The sequence below is a fragment of the Syzygium oleosum genome, unplaced genomic scaffold (genome assembly GCF_021117445.2).
Source record: "Syzygium oleosum isolate NSW1041296 unplaced genomic scaffold, Sole_v2.1 Sole_v2.18, whole genome shotgun sequence".
Taxonomy (NCBI): Eukaryota; Viridiplantae; Streptophyta; class Magnoliopsida; order Myrtales; family Myrtaceae; genus Syzygium; species Syzygium oleosum.
The window spans coordinates 126,313-151,454 of NW_026607502.1; the positions used below are offsets into that span (position 1 = coordinate 126,313).

A 25,142-nucleotide genomic window follows, 5' to 3' on the forward strand; every position below is an offset into this window, starting at 1 on the left:
CGACCATTCTCCTGTCGACACCTAATTGTTGAAATATGAGTTCGGCCACTTGATCATGATTCACAAGTTGATACATTTCCTACCCCTAGGTTCAGAGTAGATAGGTCAATAGAATTGAGCTCCCTACCCCTAGGTTCAGGGTAGATAGGATTTTCAGGCCTTTGTAAAATCTTCAAAGCCGTAGTATCAGGCAAATCACCGATAGGTATCACCCCACGCATTTGGGTCGTACCAATGAAAGCCGCCCTTTGCAAAATCCTAGAAGGTGTAGAATTGGTAGGATTCGCTTGCATCTGAATTGAATGGCTCGACGTTCCTGGCCCACGCATGACCTCATAAAAGGTTTTGACAATCATTGGCTTGACCAAGTCAATGAGGTATTTCATCATACGGTTGGTCATTTCCTTTTGGTGTTCCTCGAGTATCCTTTTCATGGTAGCCAACAACACAGGACTTGGCTCCAATTGCCTTCTTTGCTTATCAATGAGTTGCCTTGGGATGTTGAAATCTGCACCTTGTGCTTGATTTGCTACAGGCTGCACTTCAGGGTGCGCAGTTGATGATTCCAAACATTTTACCCTCTCATTGGTAGGCAGGGGAGGTGAATTGTACCACCAGTATCACTAGGATAAAGTTGATTTCTCATACATACCGTTTTAATTCCTCAAATCAGCAACACTAGTCCCACTAGACGTGTCAAAAAGATGTTTTGCATGTTTTCTCCCATGATGAAACATCTTACGCAAAACATCTTTCACCGAAAGTCATTCTTCGGCTTTTAATTAAAGGAGATCAGGGTTCTGTGTCACTCCGGATAAGAAATATCCAAGTGAATGAGGGAATCGACAACTTTATACAAAACGGGACTGTACGCATGCAAATTGTGCCGGAATTCAATCAACAACACAACTCGGAAAATACAATCTCGAGAAAGTCACTAAATGTAAACAAACCATGCTAGAATTTAATTGACGAAATCACTCGAGAACACGAAAGACACTAGATTGGAATTTAATCGATGACACGAAACCCGGGATAGAGATGACGAGTTGGAATTAAATCGACGACTCGAATTGGAAAGTTACAGCTGTGAAAATAAGGTGTAGTGTAGAACAATGATGTCTCAGACTCTGGTGGCTCCATATAAGCAGCTACCAGACAAGAAGCATTTTATGAACCCTCATTCAACACCCAACAGTTAATGGCCCAAAACGAAACATAGCGAAAAACTAGACTCGGCAGATAAAAGCCAAAACGCACATGAAATCCATATCTTTATTTTCCTCTTTAAAGATTTTTTCGGATTGTTGAGTCCATAAGGAGAATACTAATGCTTTACCATCCAGGAATAAGTTAATATGATACCAAATTGATCAGAACATAGATTGACAAATAAACTTACCAAGATCTCTGTGGGCCAGTCGGATGTAAAGGTCAGTTCCAGCAGTGGAGAACTTCTGTATGTCAATTAGGTCTCCGCTCCAGTACATGCAGCCAATTCCAGCTTCATATGCATATGCTAAACACGAACAATTACTGAAGCATAGATTCGAACATTGGCCAGCCAGAGGCCAAATTGCATAATTTGGCACTTTTGCATTCTCTATCTTCATAAATCCATCCTTTTTTCCTGCTTTAGTGCTACTTTTATTTATCATTTCACATTGCAACGATGACCTACGGACACATCCCCTGGACCAATTCCCTCTGCTCCACTCTTCAATGTTTTTAGGCTCAAAGCCTCTCAAGCAGTTGCAAATAGGTGTTGTGTTGGCATCACAGATGCCAAACGGCCCGCACTTGCCATAAACATCACAATGACTCTTCCAAGATGACCACATAATCCCTCAATATTTCTCTTTTTCATGCCAGTATGGCTGCACTATATTTCGATTTGGCTTCAATATATAGTATGAAGTATATGACTCCTAAGCAAAATTGTAAGTAAGATATATAGTTCCGTCCTTATCAACTACTAGGTTAAACCCATTAAGATAGATTGACAGCTTCTCAGGTATTCCAGTGAAAAGATTTCCATTCCATAGACCACTCCGCCAATACCAGATGCTGCCATTCCAAACGACAACTCCAGGAAGGTTCATCGGTTCCAGAGTAGCCATGAAGCTTCCAACCGATGGATCGGAAGGGCTTTTCCAAGATGCAACGATTGTCTTCTCATTTATTCTTGCGTTGGTGCTGAGCTGCATTTTTGATAGAAACGAGTCAGATATGTGGTCGAAACTTTGCCAGAGTATGTCTGAATCATTTGCACCGGAGCTTGAACCATTTTTGAGCAGGACAAGGTTTCCAGACTCTAATAAGCGGGCTGCTCAATTCATTGCAGATGTCGAAACATTTGACGACCAAACTACTTCCTTCTTTTCATTTATGATCACAAGATTACCATCATCAGATATCATCACAACACCAGAAGAGTCTAAAATTGGTGTCTCCCTGTTTGCCACCCAGAAGGCGTTATATGCAGGAATCGAATTATGCCAAATTCCAACATAGCGATTGTAGAACCATTAGGGCTAAAGAATCCCAATTTGTAGAGACCTCCACTCCATGTTATACTTCCGGGGTCTCGGATGTACCCAGATGCTGTTATGGTATCTCCTCCAATGCAAAGTCTCACAGCATAATGACACAATTGAAGAGAGAAAACAATCTTGCTCTTCTCAGAAGTATCATGCTGTTATGGAATCTTTCTTCTCGACAGCAACCGAGAAACGGGCTTTGCTACTGGCTTCTGACAGAGAGAGGACCAAGGACATTCTTAAGATAGGTGATCCATTTTTCAAAATATTTAAGACTAGTACATAGATATGCTTTGTCACACCCGAAACCTACTAGAATGGGGAGTGACATGGTTATTCCTTCCACCCGAAAGATGCAACTTCATACACAATAAAAAAAACCAACTCTAAAAAATCCCCGCAGTAGCACTCCCACTCCAATGACCATTAACTGAGGAACCTGAAAAGACTAGCTAGGAAAGAGAAGGGTGAGCAACATAGCTCCGTGAGTAGTACATATCTTCTAAGTAGATCGAGCAACTTCAATACGAAGATATAATATTTACATATATATATCAAATCAAATACGAATTGTTTCATTTCAACAAGACTTTATACAAATAAGAATACTCGTTTAAACCACCATCTCGAATCAAACATTAATGGTCAAGTCCGTTGATCAATCTCTCTTAAAAACCACATCAATGGTCAATTCCATTGATCAATATCAAATCATACAACAATGGTCAATTTCATTGATAAATCTCATATTACATCACATATAGATGGTTCATTCCATTGACTAATTTATTGCTCAATATCAAACTATGTCACTGCACAATGGCTTGTGACAAGGCTAGCAATATTCTCCCTTTGGCAAAGTCTTCACCTACAAAGCCGGTGACTCGGCCCAAAAGGATATCCTAATTGGTATGCATACCCCAAACTCATCAATGGATTCATAACGATATTAAGCACAAAACCAATATCGTCCAATACGAGGAATTAAATCCACAATCAATATCACCAATTGATTTCACAAAACAAAATACATAATCTTTCTCAACTTCGTTTGTCTAATTGAACACATTTCACAAGACAATTCTCACATCATTTTAGAATTCTTCATAAATCAATATGTATAACATTTCGTAACATTTTTGATAAAAAATTTCCCAAATCATTTAAAACTCGTTCCATAAATTAGTTTGCAACGTAATACACACATATATATACACACGCTACCTCAATTATGACTTGGTTAACTAGGTTTAAACGGTAACAAAACGACTCAAATGCGCTAACAAATTGCTCGTCCAATGCGATTATCCAAAACCATCCACAATGCGAAGCTCAAACAAGAAACTTGATCACATCATAACTCTTTCCATCGAATTCTGTTTCAAGTGAACTTATAGTCAAAAGAAAGATCTTTCAAAGCACTAAAAGATCCAAAACTTGGCCAATCCAAAATCGAGCTAAAAACCATTGAAAATCAGTTTGAAAGCTGCTGGCGGGCACTATTCATCACTCGTGGCTAACTTTAAAATTTTGTTTCGGACAAACCATAAGTCCAAATCAAGATCCGTAAAGTCCTACGATCTCACAACACCCCAAACTATCATTTCTATATATATTCATAGTTCAATGACTTCTTAATCGTATCTCGTAGTTCAAAATCCACAAAGCCCCAAATTTATGCCATAACCCCAAATATTACTTCGATTTGATGAACGGAGGACACAAGTACTTACCAGACGTTGCAAATCGGAGTTAAATTGGTTTGACGAGGCATTCGTGGCAACCATACGAGAAACCCCTACGCTCTTCTTTCTCTACTTTTTTTCATCTCTCTCTCTCTCTCTCCTTTTCCTTCCTCTTTGCTTTTGCGTGTCGTGGCCTCTATATAAGCTGTAGAGTCCAACTTTTTGCTTCTATTTCCTTTTTTTTTTAAAGTGGGTCCCACCACTAACTCTTTGACGTGGTCAAAGAAAGACACAAATATTGCATGCTTAGGCAACAAAATATCATGGGCAAAGTCAAAAAGTCTTAGACTTGAGTACCCGTAGCTTATGTTTTTATCATTATTACAGGAGTATGTTCGTTTAAATGAGCCTATAGCTATTCGGTCTTGAAGTGCATAGACCTACTAGAAAAGCCCATGCGGTCTACCACTTGTAATGCAGAAACTATTTAGTAAAAATTCTCTGACTTGTCCATTGTTGCTTCTTTGCCAAAATGCGCACACGTAAATACACTTTCACATCAAAACCTATACCACATGCTATCACTAAGAACTAACATCGGTATTAGAACCTCGATCAGTGAGTATTGGGCGTTCGTTTTTTACACCTGCTACTAAAATCATCCACCTATATCCAACACCAAAACTACGGCCAACTCTACCTCATAGTCATTAATTATTCCTACTTTCTATGGAAATATCTATGACTACTATAATACTAAAATAATTACTTTCTTGATGGGCTAAAATTTATGGGACATGGAGAAAGGATATGTGGCTCCTAAAGAAGGCGCAAGAGTTCCAGTGTCATCCAGCAAGCACTCTTGGAAACATATTTCCAAGAATCATTGGAGCGAAAATCGCAAAAAGGGCATGTGATATACTAAAAGAAGAGTTCCAAAGCACAACATAGCTAGCCTCAGTTAGACTTCAATCTCTTAGAAGTGAATTTGAAAATTCGAAGATGGAAGATTATGAAACCGTCCAATTATATTGTGGTAGATTAAAAGAACTAGTAAATTAATAAAAGTCTATGGAGATGATATCACTCACTAAGGATAGTAGAAAAAATATTGGTGACACTCCTTAGAAAATAAAACCCTATTGTCATAGAAGAATCTAAGGATTTAAGAACCCTATCAATGAGGTGCACGAAAAAATAGTTATGGTATAAGATGAAAAATTAAATGAAAGTGCATTTCCGTTTAAAATAAAAATAAGGTCTCACAGGAGTTTGTGGAAAAATAAAGGGTTAATATCATGAAAATCCCCAAACAGGTACACTATGATAAATTTATCTCAAATTAATTTTTTTACCACAAAAAACCTCAAACTAGTACACCTATGACAAATTTACCATCAATTAGTTTTCATTAATTTTACCTTCAAATTACTAAGTTGGATGACATGTGGCAGTTGACGGGTATACTAATTTGGGGTTTTACCCTTACGTTTGTCATATGTGTAATAGTTTATGATTTTTTGTGATGTTAATCCAATTTAACAGAAGGCAAATTTGTCGCAAGTATATCAATTTGGGGTTGGGTTTTTTGTAGTCAAAAAATTAATTTGGGGTAAATTTGTTAGGGGGTGTACCAATTTGGGGTTTTTGGTGATAAAAAAATTAGTTTGAGATAAATTTGTCACATATGTACCAGTTTGGGATTTTCCGTGGTATTAACCCAAAAATAAAAGAGGAGGAGAAACTCTCCAAAAGAAAAATATTCACCCTTTAGGCTCCGTTCGTTTGCCGGAAAATATTCTCCTTTTGGAAAATATTCTCCCGGAAGTCATTTTCCTGGAAAATGTTTTCCTGGAACACAATTTTCTGGTGTTCGGCTAAAATTTGAAAAAGTTTCGGACAATATTTTTCGGGTGTTTGGCGACCGCCCGATCGGCGCGCCGGCGGCGGGCGACCGGCGGCGGCGGAAGGCGGGCGATCAGCGGCGGCGGCGGCGGGCGACCCGGCGGCGGCGGCGCGGCGACGGCGGCCGGCGACCGCGGCCCGCGGTCGGCGACCCGGCGGCCCGCGGCCAACGACCGGCGGCGGATGGCGGTGACCGGCGATCAACTTCCTCTCCCACGGAAAACATTTTCCCTCCCATGGGCAATTTTGCCTTCACTTTGGAGGAAAATGATTTCCTCTTTGTGAAAAGAGAAAATCATTTTCCTCAAAACAATGAAGGATTTGGGGGTGGGGAAGGAAAATGTTTTCACACGGAAAACATTTTCCGCCCCCGAACACCTAAAAACGCGGAAAATGTTTTCCGGAAAAATGTTTTTCCGGAAACGAACGGAGCCTTATTAGTATTTGAAAGAAATAAATCACTTGGAGAAAGATTGCTGGTTTCATAGTAAACCACATTGCTAATCTTGTAAAAAATATGGCCACTTAGAAAAGACATTCGCTGAAAAACAGATTGCCGAGCTAATTATCTTGAAGAAAAAGAAAATATAGACAATATATTCTACACATGTCAAGCGACAAATGCGGAGAAGAATGACATGTGGTATATCGATAGCGGATGTCGTAATCACATGACGGGCATAACCCAAGTGATAAATCGGTGAAAACCCAAGTGAGATTGTGAAACAACGCATGGCACTTTACAGTTCTTTACTACACGTATTTGTGTCATCAAAAGTTGTGGTTCAGATATTTGTACCTTCTGTTGAGAATAATGCTTCTACTTCTCATCTCAGGAGGCTGTGGTTTAGATAAAGTACTGGAAAAGTTGCGAATAGGCCGGCTCCACTATGGGGTGAATTGCAATTAGCCTCCACCTTCAAATGTTTGCTACTACCCCTTGACGTTTCTATTTGTTCCAAATTAGAATCTAAATCTTAGCAACTTTAGAAACACCCTCAAATTTGCAATAGCCTCAAGTGTTCACCAATTTCATCTCGTGTCATAAATTCAATGACATGGCTAGCTCATGTTTTGCGTTTCTATACATCTCCAAGCAATTTCTAAAAATAAAACTAGTCGAACTCGGAACAGCAAGAATAGGACACATAGTGAGAATTGTGGCCCCAATTGCTTTCCTTGAATTGCCATTTTGTTTGAAGACTCACGAACATTTCCAGGCACTTAGGACGCGAATGACAACCATTCTGTTCCAGAAACAATTTCTTAAACAGAAATAGATTTTTTTATTTCTGTTCCCAAGATGAGTTTCTGATAAAAGAAACCCGTTTGATAACGATAAAAAATTTCTATTTCTGAAAAAGAAACCCGTTTGATAACAGCATAAAATTTCTATTTCCTGGAATAGAAATCCATTTGATAACAACACAAATTTCTATTTCCTGGAATAGAAATCCATTTTTTAGAACCAATTTTAGGGTTTTTTAGGGGTTAAAACCCCTTTTAAATCCCTAAACTAAGGAGTCTTCAAAAATACCATTTGGGCACCTCAAAAAATTTAAATTTCACTCAAAATGGGTGGCCATAGGTATTCTAAGCTATCCTATGAAGTTTTGAATATTTTGATTTTTTGATTTTTTTTTGAAAAAATTCACCAAATTTCAAATATTTCCTGAAATCTGATTTTTTTTTTAATTTTCTGGAATTTTCCAATTTTTATGGATTTTCTGAAATTTTTTTTGAGATTTTTAGAAATTTTCCTGATTTTCTAAAAAATTTTATGAATTTTTATTTTTTCTGATTTTTCTAATTTTTTTAGAATTTTTTTTTATTTTCCTGTCGGGAATGAACTAGACCAAACCGGTTCGAATCGGTTTGACCAGGTTAGATCGAGGACAAATTTAGGAAGAGATGTGTTTTGAAGAGAGAAAATAGGTTCTTTTAGAAATGATTTTCATTTCTAGTCCAGAAACAGAAAACCTACTTTTTTTTTGTTCTGAGTTTTTGTCCAAAATCAGTTCTGGAACAAAAAGTTGTTCCAGAAATAGAAAAATGGAATTGCATTACCAAAAGGATTTCTGTTCCAAACCCGTTTCTGGGAACAGAAAACTAGTTCTTGACAGAAGCAGAATGGTTATCATTCGCGCTCTTAGTTTCCACTTGCTCACAACTAGTTATACGGACTGCAATCAATACAATCAATCGACAAGGACTGCAGCGTTGCGTAAAATCAACTATATCTTCTCACATCGGCTGGATTAGTGGAAATTTTTTGAGCTAGCCATGTCATTCAACTTAGGAAGAGAGATGAATATGGGCAGATACTTGAGGCTATTTGCAAATTTGAGGGTATTTTTAGCGTTTCTAAGATTTGGATTCTAATTTGGGACAAATAGAAACATCAAGGGGAGAAGATAATTGCAAGTATTTGAAGGATGGGGCTAATTGCAATTCACCCCCTAGTGGAGAGGGGCTGTTCGCAATTCTTCCAGAATTTTATCTAAACCACTGCCTACTGAGATGAGAAGTAGAAGTTATTCCCAACAGGAGGTACCAAATATTTGAACCCCAACTTTTGATGACACAAATATGTGTAGTAAAGAACTGTAAAGTGGAAAAACAGTTCAAATTTTGCGTTTCTATACATTATTTAAGTAAGATTGCTCAACAATAACAAGTTGAACTTGATGCAGTAAGAACAGGACACATAGTGAGAATCGTGCAGAAACTCAGATCATGTCATCTGCCTTGAAGAACAGTAAGAGTAACATCATTGGCAGAACATGTCTTTTGGCTTTGGCCAGAGGGATCTATTTCTTGGGTTAATCGCCTTGCGGTGAATGCCGGTGGCTTAGGACGAGGAAGATCCACAATTTCACAGTTAATCATTGAAATGACAGTTGGTGTGGGAGGCCTATCTTTTGCCCTTTCTTGCGTACAAAGAAGCCCCACATTTATGCACCTTAAAAGCTCAAACTCGAAGCATCTAACAGGTATGTTTGGGTCCACTAGGGCTAGAACATTGTCTTCATTCCATAACTTCCATGCCTGCAAATTAATCAAGTAAATTTACTATCGGAGTTCCAGTATATGAGAATAGAATGCAGTTCCAACTTCTATATCAATGAGAGCTTACCAGTCCTAGAAGGCTCGAGAATTGATCGTCCTCATAAAAACTAGTGTTCCGTCTTCCACTTATGATCTCCAGTAATAATATGCCGAAGCTAAACACATCTGATTTTTCCGAAAATTGCCCTTCCATTGCGTATTCAGAAGCCATGTAACCACTGCATTATCCATCAAATAAGTTCAGATTCCTTAATCTGAGTAGAGAATAAAATCACTAGAATCATCAAAACAAAAGAGGTACTGACTAGGTTCCCACAACTCTGTGTATTAGCTTGATTGTCGTTTCCCCCAAATATCCGAGCCATTCCAAAGTCTGAAATTTTTGGATTGAGCTCTTCATCCAGCAGGATATTCCTAGCCTACAGATCTCTATGAATAATCCTTAGTCTAGAGTCCCTATGAAGATAAAGTAGACCTCGACAAATTCCATCAATTATGTTGAACCGTGTTCTCCAATCCAAATGTACTTGTTTAACCGGATCTGAACAGACAATAGAAGTAAAATGCAAAAAAAATTCATTTTTGCAACTGGAAAAGGGTGAAATGCAAAGAAAGAAGTTCAAAGTCAAACAGAATTCTGAAAGCATCTGCAGCAGGAACAATCCAATCCTGTTTAAATGGCTAACTATATAAATGAGGCTTTCTGGATATAGTGGTATGAATGATAATATGAGGCAACATTATAATTAAAAAATAATACCAAAAAGAAATGTGTCTAGACTCTTGTTGGGCATGAATTCATAGATTAACATTTTTTCATCTCCTTCAACACAGCATCCGAGAAGTCTAACGAGATTTCGATGTTGGACCTTACAAATGACCACCATTTCGTTCATAAATTCTTGCTGCCCTTGTCCTGACACTCTCGATAGCCTCTTGATCGCGATTTCCTGACCGTTTGGGAGTGTGCCCTGTACACGGGGACTAAATGAGCCACTAAAATTGACACACACACACTCACACACCCACTCACATATATGATACTTTACATGAATAATTATACCTTATATACTGGCCCAAAGCCACCTCGTCCGAGCTTATTGGCGTCGCCAAAGCTTCCTGTTGCCGCAGCCAATTCTTCAATTTTATGCAGCACAAGCTCCTGGAAGTTAACTCTGCTCAAGTTCTCTCCAAGCATTTTTTCCCTGGAAACCACAGAAGGGGCTTCTCCATTGGATAAATGCTTTTCCTTGCTTTCCTTTTCTGCTGTTCCAGACAACGGTCTTAGTTATATAATCCATGCAAACTCAGAACTAAATGGCATGCGAGGATCTAACAGCTGCATTACTCGTTACCTCTCTTTTGCGCCCTCCTCCTGGCAAACCATATTGTCATGATGACAACGAGTGTTCCTATGATGACTGTAGTTGCTATGACTTCTCTCAGATGTCTCGTTTCACCTGCAGATCACAAAGGAGACATGAACTGATGTCTCAGACCACGTCGAAACACAAAAGATATCTAGTGTCCCCCCCAAAACCGCAAATGCTGACACCCAATCTTTCTCCACCTGTTCGCTGTCTCACAGGCTGCGGGCGGCGAAAATGACGAAAGCCCATCCTGGGCCTACTGCCAGTGGCTGCTGAACCCGTCAAGCCAAGCGGGAGAGGAGGAGGAGGGATCACATCTCCCCAGTGACTCGATTAGAGAGCATGTGGATTTGAGGGACGAAGACCGGTTGGCGGGTCAGGACATCGTGGCAGTCCCCACTCTCTCAATCTTTTCGCACAAGTGGAGGGAAGGAACGAAATGATGTGTTGGAGGGGACTCTGCTCTTTGGACGCTTTCCGAATTCAACCTATCGCTGTCATTTCGCCGTGCAAGAAGAGAGACGACGAAATGTGAAACGAAAGTTTGGGTAATGAAGACATGAGATTTGAGAGGTTGTCCCTCGCGTAACGGTCGGGATGGGTGTCGTGTAAATATATTTTGTAATTTGTTCATTAAACTGAGTGGGTCTTCATGGGCATGGACTATTACCATAAAATTCCAAATCGGTAAATTCGTGTCACATTTTCCCTAAATTGATTTTCGTTCCTTAAATATCTCAAACTAGTACACCCGTATTATATTTACCCCTAACTAATTTTCGGTCATCTGCCAAATTTAACCCAAACTAATTTTCGTATAAAAAAATTGAACGAAAGCTGACAAGATATTGGAGATGGTAGCTAACGGGAAAACCATTTGAGATTTTCTATAACATGAAAATTAGTTTGGGTTAAATGTAGCATGAGGGTATTGGGTTGAGATTTTTGTGACATGAATATTAATTTAGGCAAATGTGGCACGAGTGAACCAATTTAGAATTTTCTGTGGAAATAACAAATTATTTATCCAGACTTGCCCACTTTGCTGTTTAGATAGAATCGGAATTATCTGATATAGATATTCATAATCTCATAAATATATAGATATATAAAAATAAAAAAATTTCAGATGGAGAAATTAAGCATCTAACTATCTATCGATAGTCACTAGTAATGTTTTTATATAACTAGTGAATATTCATATCAACCCTTTCTTCAACATATCAGGAGTTACTATTTAATAAAAAAAATTTCATTTAGTAATTTTTTATGAGAAAAATCTATTACAATATATTTGTAAACGATTAATAACTTTGTGTAAAACAAAGTATTAATTTTTATAAAAACAATTTACGGTTAAAGAAAATTTTCTAGCGTTTCTAAGATTTGGATTCCAATTTGGGACAAATAGAAACGTCAAGGTGTAGTTGCCAAGGTGAGAGCATTGACTAAGTGCTTGAGTTTCTACATCAGGATTTTTGCCCCATTGAAGAGGGCAACTGTAGAAAAAGCATTTGAGTCTTGGAGGATTACCAGTCTGAGAGAGCATGCCATGGAAATTTTAGATCGTTTCCTTCATTCAACATTGTGGCCCCAATTGCTTTCCGTGAATTGCCACTTTCTTGGTAGATTCATGACATTTCCACTTTCTTGGTTGTTTCCAGTTGCTCACAACTAGTCATACTGATTGAAATCGTACAATCAATCGACAAGGACTGCAGTGTTGAGTTAAATCAACTATATCTTCTTACCTCAACAGGATTAGTGGAATATTTTGAGCTAGCCATGTCATTGAATTTATGATGCGAGATGAAATTAGTGAACACTTGAGGCTATTGCAAATTTGAGGGTATTTCTAGCGTTGCCAAGATTTGGATTCTAATTTGGAACAAATAGAAACGTCAAGGGGTAGTAGCAAACATTTGAAGGTGGGGGCTCATTGCAATTCACCCCACAGTAGAGCGGGCCTGTTCGCAATTTTTCCAGAACTCTGTCTAAACCACTGCCTCCTGAGATGAGAAGTACAAGCAATATTCCCAACAGAAGGTACCAAATATTTGAAGCCCAACTTTTGATGACCCAAATATGTGTAGTAAAGAACTGTAAAGTGGAAAAAATAGTTTATGTTTTGCGTTTGTATACATTTCCAAGCAAGATTGTGTAAAAATAAAACTAGTCGAACTTGAAACAGTAAGAACAGGACACATAGTGAGAATCGTGCAAAAACTCAGATCATGTCATCTGCCTTGAAGAACAGTAAGAGTAACATCGTTGGCAGAACATGTCTTTTGGCTTTGTCCGGAGGAATCTGTGTCTTGGGTTATTTTTCTCGCGGTGAATGCAGGTTGCCTCGGGCGGGGAAGATCCACAATTTCACCGTTGATCATTGAGATAACAGTTGATATGGAAGGCCTATCTTTCGCCCTTTCTTGTGTACAAAGAAGCCCCACATTTATGCACCTTAAAAGCTCAACCTTGAAGCATCTAACAGGAATGTTTGGGTCCACTAGGGCTAGAGTATCGTCTTCATTCCACAGCTGCCATGCCTGCAAATTAATCGAGTCAACTTACTATTGGAGTTCCAGTTTATGAGAACACAATGCAGTTCCAACTTCCATATCAATGAGAGCTTACCTGTCCTAGAAGGCTCAAGAATTGATCTTCCTCATAAAAACTAGTGTTCCGTCTTCCACTTATGATCTCCAGTAATAATATGCCAAAGCTAAAGACATCTGATTTTTCCGAAAATCGCCCTTCCATTGCGTATTCAGGAGCCATGTAACCACTACATTATCCATCAAACAAGATCAGGTTCCTTATTCTGAGTGGAGAATAAAATCACTCGCAACATTGAAAAAAAAAAAGGTACTGACTAGGTTCCCACAACTCTTCGTGTATTAGCTTGATTTTCGTTTGCCCTAAATATCCGAGCCATTCCAAAGTCTGAAATTTTTGGATTGAGCTCTTCATCCAGCAGTATATTGCTAGCCTTCATATCTCTATGAATAATCCTTAATCTAGAGTCCCTATGAAGATAAAGTAGACCTCGACAAATTCCATCAATTATGTTGAACCGTGTTCTCCAATCCAAATGTACTTGTTTAACTGGATCTGAATAGATAATAGAAGTAAAATGCAAAAAGTTCATTTTTTGCAACTGGGAAAGATTGAAATGCACATAAAGAAGTTCAAAGCCAAACAGACAATTGGAAGTATCTGCAGAAGGAACAGTACAATCCTGTTTAAGGTTCTGTTTGTTTCACGGAAAATGAATGATTTGAACAATATTTTCCTAAAAGGGATCGCTTGTATTGCTTAAAATAATTAGTCAATAAAAAATATTTTCATCACCGACAATTTATGTCTAAACATTTTTGTAGACAGTGAAAGTATTTTCCATTTATTTTTGTAAATGATACAAATGATCATTTTTAGAATCATTCACTCTCGCGAAATAAACGGAGCCTAAAAGTCTAACTATACAAATGAGGGTTTCCAGATATAGTGGTATGAATGATAGTACAAGGCAACATTATAATAAGCGAAATATTACCAAAAAGAAATGTGTCTAGACTCTTGTTTGGCATGAATTCATAGATTAACATTTTCTCGTCTCCTTCAACACAGCATCCGAGAAGTCTAACAAGATTTCGATGTTGGACCTTACAAATGACCACCATTTCGTTCACAAATTCTTGCTGCCCCTGTCCTGAGGCTCTCGATAGCCTCTTGATTGCGATTTCCTGACCGTTTGGTAGTGTCCCCTGTACACAAGAACTACATGAGCTACTAAAATGAACAGACATAACATTTATAATACCTACATGTATACTTATACCTTATATACTGGCCCAAAACCACCCCGTCCAAGCTTATTGGCATCATCAAAGTTTCCTGTTGCCGCAGCCAATTCTTCAATTTTATATAGCACAAACTCCTGGAATTTAACTCTGCTCAAGTTCTCTCCAAGCATTTCTTCACTAGAAACCACTAAAGGTGCTTCTCCATTGGATAAATAAATTTCCTTGCTTTCCTTTACTGCTGATCCAGAAATAAATTTTTGTTAGTTAATCCATGCAAACTCAGAACTGATTGTGTACCATGATCTGAAAGCTGCATTACTCGGTTACCTTGTTTTTTCGCCTTTCTCCTGGCAAACCATATTGTGATGATGACAATGAGTGTTCCTATGATGACTGTAGTTGCTATGATTTCTCTCAGATATCTCTTTTTTTCTGCAGATCCGAGCAGAGATATAAACTGATGTCTCAAACTATGTTGACACTGCTAGTAAGCCACTAGAAAATTAACAATTTTGGAACGCTTGTTTATAGCTAATAATGATACTTGGTCATAGTCAGGAAGATATGTGAAATCTGTTCCTTTTCAGGACTCCATATTAGACCCTGCTCGTGCCTATGTTTGAGTGTGCACGTGTGTTGGTTTGTTAATGCAAACCGTCGAGTCTAGAAGAATGAGTCGAGCCGTATTGATCCGTCTATAGATAAGCTGCAGTACCAAATTGATCAGAACCATCATCTAAGAGTAAAGTTAATTTACCAAGTTCTGAGTGGGCCAGCCGAACGTAAAGAGTAGTTCCTCCAACGGAGAACTTCTGTAGGTCAATTAGGTCTCCACTCCAGTACATGCAGCCGACACCAGAATCATATGCATATGCTACACATGAACAATTACTGAAGCAATTCCCTTGACAATCATCGTCGGTCCAAATTCCATAATTTGGCACTTTCATCAGTTCCAGCTTAAAAAATCCATCCTTTTTGCTGGCTTTACTGCTACCATTTGTAGTTCCATTGCATTGTAACAATGACTTCCGAACGCATCCACTGGACCAATTCCCTCTGCTCCATTCCTCAAGGTGTTTAGGTTCAAAGCCTCTCAAGCAGCTGCATATTGGTGATTTCTTGGCATTGCAGATTCCAAACGGTCCGCACTGGCCATAGACATCACAATCGCTCCCTCGAGATGACCAAGCAATCCCCCAGGAACTGCTATTCTGATCCAAATATGGTTGCACCAAATCCCCATTTGATTTTAATAACAGGTATGACAAAGAAGACGCCTCAGCAAAACTGTAAGTCACTGTTCCTTCGTGATTGTCGACTAAGTTAAACCCATCAATATAGAGTGATTGCATCTCGGGTGCTCCGATGAAAATATTACCATTCCATGGACCACTACGCCAATAAAGAGAACTGCCATTCCAAATGAAAAGTTCGGGAATGCCTCGTGTATCAAGACTTGCCAAGAAGCTTCCAATTGATGGATCAGAAGGGCTTTTCCAAGATGTCAGTGCCTTCTTCTCATTTGTTCTTGAGTTAGTGCTGAGCTTCATTTTCGCCAAGAATGAATCGGTCATGTGCTGGAAACTTTCCCAGAGAGTTTCAGCCCCATTTGCACTGGAGTTAGAGCTCTGTTTGAGCAAGACAAGGTTCCCAGAATCTGACAGTTGAGCCTTTGCGTCGTTTACGGAGTTAGAAATATTTGATGACCAAACTAATTCCCTCTTTCCATTCACGACCACAAGATTACCATCACCAGATATCGTCATGACACCAGAAGAGTCTAAAATCGGATTCTTCCTGTTTGCTACCCAGAGAATATTATTCGTAGGAACATTGCTGTACCAAATCCCCACATAGCGATTTGCAGAACCATTAGGGCTAAAGAATCCCATTCTGTAGAGACCTCCACTTGATGTGATACTTCCAGGGTCTTGGATATACTCAGTTGCTGTGATGACATCTCCTCCAATGCAAAATTTAACAACATAACGAGACATTAGAAAAAGAGAGAACAATCTTGCTTTTCCCAGAAATATCATAATGACAACTGGAATTATTCCTCCTCAACAACAACCTATATAACACGGCACGCTGCTGCAGCACTACTGGCTTTGGTAGAGAAAGTACCAAGAACACCACGACCGGCAAGTGAATTTGAGGACAGAAGATTAAAATCAGAATTTTGCAGAGGAAGGCCTTGTGGGTCAAGGTGATGGCGGTTTCCCACTACAAGAGATACCCACAAGGCCTAATCATCGTTTGCATAGTCCAAGGCTAATGGACATAATGAGCTCCATAAAGAAAGCGGTATTGAAGGATATGATTGTTCTAGCTAATAGTATCCAGTATTCAGCATACGAGAGTTGCATATGATCTCTATCATCTAAAGAACAACGCCTCTCTCTGGATTTGTCCACATACTTCCAGAAAAATCCAGCCTTATGCTTTCTCTCATTCGCAGATTTTCTAGAAATTATCATGTCCAAAATTTTCTTAAGAAAAATCCAACTCTCAAGTTGGCAAGTTGAAGAGAGGCTCCAGTTTTCTTCTCCAAGCCGCCACTCCAGAATTGTCTAGGAAAAAATCAGTCAAAGCCAGCTTTTATGTAATGATTAGTCTAGGAAATATTTAGAAGACTGGAGATTTACTCCACCGACTATACACTAGTATAAATAGGCAAGACTACTCCTATTTGTACGAAGCAAGAGTGCTGTGTACGAAGCAAGGCTCGGCCCTCGTCTCGTCCCACGGCTGGCGAGCTCGAGCGACGCCTCGCCTCGCCTCGCCAGATCCGGCGATGCTCGGCGGAGCTCGAGACCAGCGAGGCGAGGCGAGGCCTCGCTCGCCCAAGGCCGGCGAGCTCGAGCGAGGCCGAGCCTTGCCAGATATGGTGTTGCGCCACGACGACCGGCAGAGGAAGAAAGAAAGGGAAATAAAAAAGAGAAAAAATATATATTAAAATAGAAAATAAAAAATTATTCAAAATAGTGCATGAAGGAAAATATTTTTCGTATTGAACGGCTGAAAATATTTTTTGAAATTTTTTTAAATTTTAGCCAAACATAGAAAATTGTGTCATTTTTTAGAAAAATAACTTCTGAAAAATATTTTTAAAAAATATAACGTTTTTCGCGAAACGAACGATATATAAAAATTAAATTATCGAAACGAATGGCGACCAAAAACCAAATTTTCTCTGTCAGGTTGGCGGGGGAAAGAGGAGAGTAAAAACCAAGTTGTGCGTAAAAGACGTCATACGTGGGTTTTGACTAAGTCAAAAAGTTGAAGGGTAAAAAAAGAAAGAAAAAGTTAACTAGTCAACAAAAAGGACAGGTGGACGCTCGGCTCATAAAATGGGCAGAGAACACGCGCAAAAGAGAAAGAAAAGAGAAAGAAGAAAAGAAGAAGAATGGGCAAAGACGAGAAAGAAAGGGGAAGGAAAAAAAATAGAAAAGGGGGGTTTTGAACGTACACGTCACGAAAATTTTATCAAGTTAAATTTATTTTGATTCGCATTGCTAAGCCCTTTGTTTAGTCTAATCGATTTCCTAATTAGAGCACAAACTGTGATGTCCAATTTTGGAGTTATTGAGTTATGGAATTTTATGGAAATCATGGGTTAGGGCGTGGTGGAGCCGTGAGGTTTGGTGGGAGTCGTTTTGAATTAACGGTTTAGTCGGAGCAAAATTTTAGAGTCTCATGCGCAAGCTCCGTGTTATGGATAGCTTTGAATAATCCATTTGGGCGAGCGTTTTGTTGACGCGTGGGAATCATTTTGTTAGCGGTTAAAGTTAAAGTAGTGTTTTGCTTGGTTTTGATGCCGATTTTTGCATGCTCAGAAGCCATGTAACCACTGCATTATCCATCAAATAGGTTCAGATTCCTTATTCTGAGTACAGAATAAAATCACTAGGAACTTCGAAATTAAAGAGGTACTAACTAGGTTCCCACAACTCCTCATGTATCAGCTTGATTTTCGTTTCCCTCAAATATCCAAGCCATTCCAAAGCATGAAAATTTCTGGATTAAGCTATGCATCCAGCAGGATGTTGCTTGCCTTCGTATCTCTATGAATAATCCGTAGTCTAGAGTCCCTGTGAAGATAGAGTAGACCTCGACAAATTCCACCAATTAAGTTGAACCGTGCTCTCCAATCCAAATGTACTCTTATTAGACAATGATCTCGTAATCCGAGCATTGCAATACGGAGTTGAATCATCTTGGCGAGGTCCTCGCGACGCAAAACCCTCTTCTCTTTTCCCTTTTTTCTATTTTCTTCTTTCCTTTCTTTCTTTTTTCTTTTCTCTCTCCCCGTTGCTCTCGGTTCCTTTTAACTGGAGCGTCCACTATTGCATCATTATTGAGGTCAACTTTTCCTTTTTCCTTTAGTTTTTTTCCTAAAGTGTGTCCCACCACTACTCTTTGACCTAATCAAAGAGATACAAATACTACAAAAGAAGTCTTGCACCCACAAATGATAGCTTAGCTATCTTGGCGACCCACCTATTTCTTGTCGAACTGGTACAAGTACTAGATAGACGAAGATGTGCAAATCAAGGGAAAAATTATGTATGGCATGAACAAACGGAGTAGCTATTCGCCTGTCATTGTGAGGAGGTTTACAGGATTCCCACCAGATATTGTTGGAAATCAAAAAACAGAAACAGCAAACAGCGCATACATTTTAGGTTGACAGCAAACAACAAAAACAGGATTCCCACCGGCCAACAGCGAAAAGTACTCATTTCCCACATTCTTGCCATATTTGCATCTTTAATGCGTTTATAGAATAGTAAGTTAAACCTTCGATTATATACACACATGGCAAATGGCGGTATCAATTCCTCTAGGCTAGAACTTAACCTTTCCATTGGCTGGCGACAAAGTGAATCCTCTGTATTCCTAGCCATTTGCTATTGTCCCCTAAAAGATGTTCTGGTGTTGGGAATTTGGGAAGAACAGGGCGGCCTTGTTGACCGCAAGCTGTTTTTCGTGGTTTAGTATTCTTGGATTGTTTAATGTAGTTCAGGATTTCCTTTTCAGGTCGTTGCTCATCAAATGTTGTAGTTTCAACCGTAGCTCATTGGGCATCTTTGGGGTCATATGGATCTCTGGTCGCTGGTTTTTTACTCGGTCAAAATAGGAAGATCCCCTACTCCTGTAACAATATCATAACACATGAATGCACAAAGTTTCGGGAAAATTTTCATCTTGTAAAAGAAAAAGAAGTTATCATAAGACTCTTCATCAATAAAAACAAGTATCATACGATAAAGAGTGTCTATTCTTGACTCGTCTCCATGGGACATTCATGCCTATTTTTCATTTTCTGTTTTAATGACCTGGTCTCAACTCTCCTTTTCTCTTTCACGGCAAGCTTCTATAGGCTGAATTAACTTGGTTTTCAGCTTATTACAAGGGTAATTCTCTGGACAAATACCAAGTATCTATCGGCTAATCCTCCAAAACAATTTCTAAACATTGTTAATCTCTGTCAGTTCTTCGAAACTTTGATTGGCATTTTTGCAATGCCAACAGACATTCTCTTCGAAAATGCTTTCCATAGTGAGTTGAAGTAAGCAGATTCTTCCTTGTCTTAAGAACCAAAAATGACCTATTTCACAGTGCCCGATGCTTTAGTTACTAATGCGATCTCAGACAATTGGAAATCTGGAGCAAAAGAGGGAAAGTTCAACAAGACCACACACACAAACATGGAAGAAAACATTTCTCCAGAGTACTAGGTTCATGCCATTTGATTGACATTATCTTGTGCTTACTTTTAAGTTGTTTATAATTATGCTTCTGGTTTTGGTTCCACTCCTTGCACTTGCACTTCGGACTCATGGTATGAATCTGGATATAGTTCCAGATTGTGTTGAGCCACAAACCAAGTATGTGTTCCATTGTTGGTTCTTATCATCTGATCAGTCAACAAGTACTATATTAACACAAGTACCTGAATATAGGAATAACCATTTTCCTCAAATGTGAAGTAAACGCATTACCAACACGGAAATTGCCACATATTCGCCTCCTAACTTAGGAATGACACAAACAAGCAAACGCTAACTATCACCCTACGTACAGTGATATTGATTGCTATTTCAATATTTTATGTTCATACATTTTCAAGCAAGGTTGAATTTGATTAAGGGAAAAAAAAAAAGAAGAAAAATAAAGACTGCTTTAAAAACAGTACATGTAAATAGGACCATGCTAGTACTCATTATTCACTCCATGTCCAAGACACGAGCTGGCTATCGTTTGCATCTCTGAGCTGAACTTTCAAACGTATTGGTGCAGGCATACTCATTTTATCTGCCTTCAAGATCAGTAAGAGTGACATGGTTGACAGAATATTTCTTCTGGATTTGTCTTGAGGAACCTGTGTCGGTGGTCGTTTGCCTCTCGGTGAATGCAGGTTTGCTTGGACTAGGAAGACCAACAATTTCATTGTTAATCATCGAGATAACAGTTGAGATGGTAGGCCTATCTTCTGCAAGTTCTTGTGTACAAAGCAGCCCCACTTTTATGCACCTTATAATCTCAACCTCAAAGCATCCAACAGAAATTTTAGGGTCCACTAGTGCTTGTGCATTGTCTTCCTCCCAATATTTCCAAGCCTACCAAAAAACAGAATTCAAGTCCAATTATTTTTGGAATTTGAGTTGATGGAAATAGGGTGATCTCTCTGTTTGTAACAGCTTACCAATCCTAACAGGCTCAAGGATTGATCTTCCTCATTGAAGCTAGTGTTCTGTCTTCCACTTACAATCTCCAGCAATAATACTCCAAAGCTAAAGACATCTGATTTTTCTGAAAACCGACCTTCCATCGCATACTCTGGAGCCATGTAGCCACTGCATTCCAGGAAACAATTTCATATTCCTTATGATAGGTACAAAGATAAAATCAGTATGAGACTCATAATAGAAGAAATACTTACTAGGTTCCCACAACTCTTAGTGTATCTGCTTGATCTTCTTTTCCCCCAAATATCCTAGCCGTTCCAAAGTCTGAAATTCTTGGATTGAGCTCTTCATCCAACAGTATATTACTCGTCTTAAGATCTCTATGAATTATCCGTAGTCTGGAGTCACGGTGAAGGTACAGTAGGCCTCGACAAATTCCATCAATAATGTTGAACCGTCTTCTCCAATCCAGTTGCTCTCGTTTGAGCGGATCTGAAATTGACAACAGAAGTGTAAAATAATGTGTTAGTTTTGTGACTGGAGAAGAGTGAAATGCACAGAAAGAGGTTCCCATTTAAACCGAAAATATGAAGTATGTGCAATAGGTACAGCCAGATGCTGTTTAAACAGCTAAAATAAAAATTTAGACCGCCCTATAAACTGGTATCCGATGATAGATAGACGGAATGCTGCAAGAAATGGACTATTACCAAAAAGAAATGCATCTAGACCCTTGTTTGGCATGAACTCATAGACTAATAGTTTCTCATCTTGTTCGGCACAGCATCCGAGAAGTCGAACCAGATTTCGATGTTGGACCTTGGAAATCACCACCATTTCATTGATAAATTCCTGCAATCCTTGTCCTGAGGCCCTTGATAGTCTTTTGACTGCTATTTCTTTTCCATTTAGCAATCTCCCCTGTACAAAAGGACTTAAATGAGCTGCTGAAATTAAAAAATAAAATAAAAGAAAGAACGAAAAATGGAGTAGCTGTCCTCTACACGACAAAGTATTACCCTATATACTGCCCCAAAGCCACCCTCTCCGAGCTTGTTTGCGTCACCAAAGTTGCTTGTTGCTGCGGCCAGCTCTTCTAATTTATACAGCACAAGTTCCTGGAGATTGACTTTGCTCAAGTTCTCTCCAAGCACGTTCTCGCTAGAAGCCTCTGGAAATTGTTCTCCGTCTTTACCTCCTTGTTTTTTTGATTTCTTCCAGGCGAAGAAAGTACCAATACTGAAAATAACTGTTGCCACAACAACTGCAGCTGCTATAATTGCTCTCAGATCTCTTTTTCCTTCTGCAGATCAAAATACGGACATACAAAGACATCTGAGATTGAAGCAGATAATGAGAAAAAAATAACTGTTTAGCTACCTTTCATAGATCACAACTCCACCTGGCATATCACATAGATTGAAATTCCCTAACCATCTTGCAGTAAGTCGCGTTACCAGATTGAGCAGAATTTATATTTACGAATGACTTACCAACTTCTGTATGGGCCAGTCGAACATAAAAAGTTGTTCCTCCATAGGAAAACTTCCGTACGTCGATTAGGTCTCGCCTCCAATACATGCAACCAACGCCCTCATCATAAGCATATGCTGCACACGAACAATTACTGAGGCACTGCTCTCGGCACTTGTCTTCCAAAGGAGATGACCAGATTGCATAATTCGGCACTTTCACATTCTCAAGCTTTACAAATCCATCCATTTTTCCAGCTTTAGTACTACCATTTTTTATCCTGTCACATTGCAGCAATGACCTCCGGATGCATCCACTGGACCAATTCCCTCTGCCCCATTCTTCCACTTTTTTAGGCACGAAGCCTCTCAAGCAGCTGCAAATTGGTGATTTCTTCGCATCACAGAATCCAAACGGCCCGCACTTGCCATAAACATCACACTCGGACGCCCGGGTTGACCAATCAATCCGCCAATGCTTATATTTTTCATCCCAGAATGGCTGCAACAACTCCCCATTTGACCTCACAAAAAAGTATGACAAATAAGACACCTCCGCAAAATTGTAAGTCAGATAGACAGTTCCTTCTTTATCATCCACTAAGCTAAATCCATCAAGATAGACTGATTCCATCTCGGGAATTCCGATGAAAACCTTACCATTCCATGGACCACTCCGCCAATATAGAGTAGTGCCATTCCAAAGGAAAACTTCAGGAATATCTTGCGGTTCAAGACTAATTGAGAAACTTCCAATCGATGGATCAGAAGGCCTTTCCAAGATGTGAGTACCTGCTTCTCATTTGTTCTAACGTTGGTGCTAAGCTTCATTTTCGCCATGAATGTATCAGTCATGATCTGGAAACTTTCCCATACCATTTCTGTATCATTTGTGCTCGTATTAGAACTTTGTTTGAGCAAGATAAGATTTCCGGTATCTAATAATTGGGCTTTTGCATTAGCTCCGGAGGTGGAAACGTTTGATGACCAAAGTACTTCCTTCTTTCCATTCACTATCACGAGATTACCGTCATCGGATATGGTCATGACACCAGAAGAATCTGAAACAGGCTTCTCCCTGTTCGCAACCCAAAAGACGTTAAATGCAGGAATCTTGTTATGCCAAATTCCAACATACCGATTGGTAGAACCATTGGGGCTAAAGAATACCAGTCTGTAGAAACCGCCACTTGATATGATACTTCCAGGGTCTTGGATGTACTCAGAAGCTGTAATGACATCTTCTCCAAAACAAAATTTCACAGCATAACAAGACAGAATAAAAAGAGGGAATATTCTTACTTTTCCTAGAAGTATCATGACTACTTGAATTTTTCTTCTCAGCAACAACTGATTTTACTAGCTTTACAACATCAGAAGACACAACCTGAAGTTTAGGACAGAAGGTGGAAATCACAATTATAGAAAGAAATCCTTGAGGTTGAAGATAAAGGTAAATTTTCCATTGCAAGCATCTCCATGAAGAAATTTATATTGCTCTAATGGGAAGATTTTCCTCGTCAACTATTGCTATCAATGTCCTGATTTTTTCTGGCTGGTGGCTTAAACTGGCCTTTCAAAAGTTTTCCACGCGGTGATCTTTACTGTTGAGTAGCATGTTGGATATAACATCTCCCCAATCAGACCACTTTCGTCTTTGGCTCTTATCGACATTGTTATTTTTTCTCTTAGTGAGATTCTTAAAGTGTCACTTCGCCGTGACTTATGGTTCAAGAGTTGATCTAGCAAGCCAACGTGAGAGCATGAATTAAGCGGTTGAGTTTCTACATCAGGATTTTTGACCCATTGACGAGGACAACTGTAGAAAATGCATTCGAGTCTTGGAGGATTAACGGTCAGAGAGAGCATGCCATGGAAATTTTTAGATCGTTGCCATCATTCAACATTGTGGTCCCCATTAATTTCCTCGTATTTTGTGGATTCATGAACATTTGAAAGGACTAAGTTTCCAGTTGCTTACAACCAGTCGCACTGATTGTCTTTCCTTGAAGAGTCACTTCACCTCGACTTATGAGTCAAGTATAATGATCTAGCGTGCCAACGGGAGAGCATCAGCTAAGTGCCAGAGTTTCTACATAAGGATTTTTGCCCCATTGACGACGGCAACAGTAGAAAAGCATTTGAGTCTTTGAAAGTGACCAGTTAGAGAGAGCATGCCATGGAAATTTTAGATTCTTGCCTTCATTCAGGATTGTGGCCGCAATTGCTTTCCGTGAATTGCCACTTTCTTGGTAGATTCATGTACATTTCCACGAACTTAGTTTCCAGTTGCTCACAACTAGTCCTACTGATTGAAATGGTACAATCAATCGACAAGGACTGCAATGTTGAGTAACATAAACTATATCTTTCTCACATCAACTGAATCAGTGGAATTGCTTGAGCTAGCCATGCCATCGAATTTATGACGCGAGATGAATATTAGTGAACACTTGAGGCTAATGCAAATTTGAGGGTATTTCTAGCGCAGCTTAGATTTGGATTCTAATTTGGAACATATAGAAACGTCTATGAGTTGTTGCAAACATTTGAAGGAGGGGGCTAATTGCAATTCACCCCATAGTGGAGGGGGGCTGTCC

General features: G+C 39.2%; 1 protein-coding gene and 2 pseudogenes across 1 annotated transcript; all 3 read right to left on the reverse strand.

The window, feature by feature from the left end:
• Positions 1 to 8,860: 8,860 nt before the first annotated feature.
• Positions 8,861 to 9,509, reverse strand: LOC130134552 (G-type lectin S-receptor-like serine/threonine-protein kinase SD1-13). Its single transcript, XM_056319756.1, has 2 exons — positions 9,267 to 9,509; positions 8,861 to 9,178 (listed from the first exon to the last, which is right to left on the reverse strand). The coding sequence occupies exons 1-2, from the start codon at positions 9,408 to 9,410 to the stop codon at positions 8,870 to 8,872; spliced, it is 453 nt and encodes a 150-aa protein (XP_056175731.1). The 5' UTR covers positions 9,411 to 9,509; the 3' UTR covers positions 8,861 to 8,869.
• LOC115664013 (G-type lectin S-receptor-like serine/threonine-protein kinase At1g11330) lies at positions 9,504 to 10,818 on the reverse strand (annotated as a pseudogene).
• A 1,795-nt stretch (positions 10,819 to 12,613) lies between these two features.
• LOC115661549 (uncharacterized) lies at positions 12,614 to 24,125 on the reverse strand (annotated as a pseudogene).
• Positions 24,126 to 25,142: the final 1,017 nt, after the last annotated feature.

Coding starts and splice junctions, on each gene's coding strand:
- LOC130134552 (XM_056319756.1), bottom strand. CDS start 9,410: ATGGCTTCTGAATACGCAATGGAAGGGCAATTTTCGGAAAAATCAGAT. Junction 9,179..9,266: donor TCTCGAGCCTTCTAGGACTG/GTAAGCTCTCAT, acceptor ATTAATTTGCAG/GCATGGAAGTTATGGAATGA.